General features: G+C 43.7%; 1 protein-coding gene across 1 annotated transcript; it reads right to left on the reverse strand.

The window, feature by feature from the left end:
• Positions 1 to 308: 308 nt before the first annotated feature.
• Positions 309 to 4,766, reverse strand: LOC101490171 (putative cytochrome c biosynthesis ccmC-like mitochondrial protein). Its single transcript, XM_027334331.2, has one exon. It carries the CDS (start codon positions 1,252 to 1,254, stop codon positions 547 to 549), a length of 708 nt encoding a protein of 235 aa, XP_027190132.1. The 5' UTR covers positions 1,255 to 4,766; the 3' UTR covers positions 309 to 546.
• Between the last annotated feature and the right edge of the window lie 6 nt (positions 4,767 to 4,772).

The raw sequence follows: 4,772 nt of genomic DNA on the forward strand, positions 1-4,772 counted from the left end.
ACAATAAGGGGAATTTTTCTGTCGCAGAGAGCGAAATGACGCTCAGAAAACCGCCACTCCTTGGACGCAAGCATATCTTGCCATTGCTGGCGTTCCGCACTGTCCACAGCCGCCCAAAGGTCATTTTGGGAGACCTCCCCTTCGACCACCGAAGAGGAAGAAGGGACTTCCACGGGTGGATTCCCGGGAACCTGTGGTAGCGTCCCTGGATCTAACTGTATCGGTTCTTCTGTGCTCTCTAACTGTATAGGTTCTTCTGTGCCCCACTGTAAAAAGGGCTTTACAGCGTTTAAGAGTTCATCTAATGGCATTTGCTTTGGTTTATTTCTTTTTGAACTGCTCCCCCCAACAAGAGGAAAGACTTGTTTGTTGTAAATAGCTGGTTGGGTTTACCAATCAAGAAAGCAAATAGGACTCTTGGGAACAAGAGGATGTGTGAGACTTTATTTATTTTCCGAACCAGGTACGTGGTCCTTCCCTGAAATGTATTAACACGGTTTCACTTTGATGCGTGAAAACAGCCAGGTATAAATCCACTCAAAGTTTTTATCCTTCTCGAGCTTCGATTTCATACCTTAAAGGAGATTCGAGAAAAGATAGAATAGGAAGACGTGTTTCCAGAACAAACAAGATACGGGTTGAGAGGGGGAAGTTAGCAAAGTTAGACAAGATTGGAATGGGCATAGGAACATGTATTGATGTACCAGATCGGCTAATGCTCCCAGGTTGATGCGAAGTATTCCACCAGTTGACTGAAGACTTAATTATTGGTATATCGATCGGTCCAGCACGGATTGAAATAGGAGCCGGTTCGACAGGAAGCTTTTGAAAACGCAGTGCACCCAGGTAAATCAGAAACGAGATGAATACAGAGGTTAAACGAGCATCCCACACCCAAAAGGTGCCCCACATAGGTCTTCCCCGAAACCCCCCAGTAACTAAGGTAAACAACGTAAAAAAAGCACCCATTTCTGTACCGGTTCCGCAAGAGCGAAGAAAAAGGGGATGTTTTGTTAATAGGAATAAGAAAGTGTTTATAGCCGTAGCGATATAAACAAGAATACTCATCCGAGCCGCAGGAACGTGTACATAAAGAATACGAGAATTTCCACCTTGTTGAAGATCTAATGGTGCTACCCGAAGACTTAAATGAATAGCCATCGCTGAAAAGAACAACCGAGATCCAATGGAAATTTCCGCATAGCTTCTGGTCTTTGACATCAAAAAAGAAGGTTGTAATAACGAAAGGGACATCTGATAATTTTGTCCTAGCTAGTGGAACAAGAAAAAGAGCTGTATGATAAGAGTCCTTATCCTACCCACCCAATTTATTTAGTTTATTTTATGGGAGTAGCAAGAACAGCTCAATTTAAAAGGTTAGCCGCGTACCAAAGAGCTCGATCAGCTATTCTATTTTTCAGTCCGGTTGACGCCACCCGATAGGAAGAAAAGAGCAGAAAGGTTTTTCGAAGGCTTCAAGCCCTGTTTCAGCTGAGAGCATTGATTCCCCTGGCACCTCTCTTCCACAGCTTGGCACGTTTAAAGAAGGTGCCTACACTAAAGTGTACAAAGTGGCATAAAGTTATTCTTTTCGGGTTCGGTCAGGAGGGACAAAAGAGAGATGCTTTCTATCAGTCAAAAGCTGATACCGCCCCCCCTCATGCTCCCACGGTCCGCTTACCGAGGAATAGAAAGGGAGAATAATAGATAGATATCTAAGCGTAGAAAGATTAGCTAACGAATGCTCCTATCCTAAGGGAATGAGTGCTTTTAGAAACTAGGATTCCGCTTGGCCGCTCTGAACTCTTGGTTTCAGCTCTTAACAAGAATTGCCATAGTTGAATGTGAACAACTCGATTGGTTAAGTCATTTACCCGGTTATAAGGAAGACTAGCTAGAAATCCTTCTCACTTCATTTCTCGATATGAAGAATAGCCGCTTAGTTTCGGTTTCGTAGTCAAGGGATGAGACTTTACTTCTTCCCCCGCTTAGGCACCTTAAGCGCTAGTTCTGCTTATAAGATAATATCGCTTTGTAATTCAATTCTTCCTATTCTCCTGCTACAAATGCCAAAACAAACACTAATTAAGTCTAATGCGCTGCGCCCGATTGAGCGAGTTACAGTCAGTTCAGTCTAGCTTAAGGCCCTATTGAGAAGGGGAGGGTAGGAGTCTTCTTCAGCCTTTGTGGGAGCCTAATAGTATAGGGTAGTCGGAATGTGTTGGCAAGAATAGTTGAGAATCAGCTGTTATAGGCTGCAAGAAATAATCTCTTAGGAATCTCTGTCTCTATGTCATCAAACGGTTTGATCAATAGAATTATAAGAGCAGGGGGCATCCATAGTAGGAAGAGGACAAGGAAGTGATTGATCGGAGTTTGCCGGGCCAGGAGTTGAAGAAGGAGCTAGCATTTCTTCAGTGATCAATCTCGTTCCAACAATTGTTCTTACTCGTTTAGGTCAACTCGTCAATCCGTATCTAATAGCCGCCGAAAGCCAAAGCTTCACTCTAGGTCGAAATCACTGCCTTTCGATCAATCCTTTAGATTCTCAACATGACATTAGACTTTTTCCTTAGAGAAGCGGGTGAAAGGCGGTTTTTCTACTACTTGGAAGAGAAGCTGGGTAGCTCCGTAATCTGTCAAGGAGGTGGCTTTCGCCTATAAGGACAGTTGGAGTTGATGGTCCTAGTTCTGTTACAGTAAGAGCTGTTGCTGGAATAACAGGTGTTGATGGAATAGAAGCTCTTCCTGCTCTCGTATCCGATGAAGAATAGGCCCAAGGGACATCCATGGACAACCGCCACCCACGTGGTTTAGCTAATTCAATAGCCTTCGGAGAAAAGCGACAAGTACCACTGGACAAGCAAATCACTTTTGGAATAACCTTTAAGGATCGGATCCTCTGACGGTGAAATGCCGGAATGATGTGAGGATATCCCGAGCGAGTCAGCTAAACTAAACAGAGACGGAAATCTAAGTACTATTCTGGCCAGCGTATGCTTGTTGAATTTAAGGCATACCGCACACTGCTTCAAATAGAAAGATATTGGTTTAATCCCCAAGCCTCGCCAGAAGACGTTCCACATAAGCATTATTTCATCTTGTTCCTTGAGCAATTGAGGAAGCGAAGCGGGCTGCTTGTCTTGCCTCGAGCCCATAAGAGAAGTACTGCTCTGGACTAGGATGGTGCTGTTCTGCTTAAAACTAGGCTAGGAAATGGGCCTAACTCCATTCGCTGATGAACCCTTAACCTCGGGCGGTATGCTTGGTGACGCGTGCCGTCTACTCTGCTTGAGTGCATACACTAGGGTAGGGCTATCAAAGTGAGCAGTTTCCCCTGTTCACTATGGCTGAAGTCAGTTTGCAAGACAAAGTCTAGTTTTTACTTTGAGTTCCTATTTTACGAACATATAAGAAGCATTCCACAGTCGTAGGTTCTTCTCTTTCTCTGGCAAAAAAAAGAAAAAGCTTATTATAATCCGATCTTTCAACCGCACTTCATGGCAAAGCGGTCTTCTTTCAAAGAATCTCCGTCCCTAGTCCCCACGTCTGGGGAACTTCTGAACTTCATGTTCACATCTTTGTCTCCCTCTTTCAAGTGAGTTCAGTTAGCCCTTAGGGTCAGAAGAGAGCTCATCTTTACTTCCTTTCCAAAGCTACTGATTCTCTTATAGCCTTCGTTCCCCGAGGGAAAGAATCAATTCTAATTCTAAAATTATATAAATAAATAGATATGAGCTGATCGTCCCCCCCCAGAAAAGGCATTAGTTCGTATAATGATCAGTAACATGAGTAGGCAATACCATTACTATTTCGATTTCCAAGCGATGCCCACTACAGCTGGGAATCCCCGCATCAAACTCCTGCCGAAGATTGATGAAACACAAGACGATCTGGGACATCGAAACTGTTCGTAATAGGCCGAAGAATGGTGCATTAGATCCGGTAGCTACCGAGCGTAGAGTTAGCTTTTGGCAGCTCATGAACCGACCGAAGGAGGGGTTGACTCTGCTGCCGGGCTTTGAGGAATGGGAGCGGCTTTGGAATCCGCGTAAGTAGAAGTGGGTCACCCCATATAAGTAATATGGGCAAGTACGCGAGATGTAACCAATATCTTTATATTTTTCAACGAAGTCCTTCTTTCAGCAAAATCGAAGCCCCTTAGTGCAATCGATTTCAGTATGCCGGTTTAATTTTAAGAGAAAGAGGGAAGAAATCCTTACAATCTCAGAACCAAGGAGAGAAGGTGGCGAAGGATCCGGATTCACTTTTTTCATACCCGGCTCAAAGCGTAAAGGGCTTTTCCTGATTAAGGAAGAAGCCTAGAAGGCAGAACTCTGAACTAAGCCCAAAGGCTAGATCCCATTTCAGTAGTTCAAGTAGAGATTTTAGGCTAGCCAGCTTTCAGTGCAAAGGAAAGATGTATTGATAATCTATAGCATATTATAAAAGACGGAGCTACCAAGCAAAGAAGTGAAAGGCCTATCATTTATAACAATAGTTGTCCTAACCTGTCACAGAGTTTGAACAGGTCTAAGAGCTAATCATTCTACCCGTTAGAATATTTATAGCAGTAATAAGTAAGACCAGTACTAGGATTGGCTTAAGAAGTCCAAATCTCTGACTAGCTCCCCCCGTAAATGGCATATCCCTAGGTAGACAACAAGTTCTGGGTATAGTGATACAATCTATTGGGTCTAGTCATACTAAAAAAAAGGGTAGGTGTAAAGGTACTTTTATTACCCGGTGAATTGATTGCAGTCCCTCTGGCA

Source organism: Cicer arietinum, chromosome 5, assembly GCF_000331145.2.
Source record: "Cicer arietinum cultivar CDC Frontier isolate Library 1 chromosome 5, Cicar.CDCFrontier_v2.0, whole genome shotgun sequence".
NCBI classification, from domain to species: domain Eukaryota; kingdom Viridiplantae; phylum Streptophyta; class Magnoliopsida; order Fabales; family Fabaceae; genus Cicer; species Cicer arietinum.

Coding starts and splice junctions, on each gene's coding strand:
- LOC101490171 (XM_027334331.2), bottom strand. CDS start 1,254: ATGTCCCTTTCGTTATTACAACCTTCTTTTTTGATGTCAAAGACCAGA.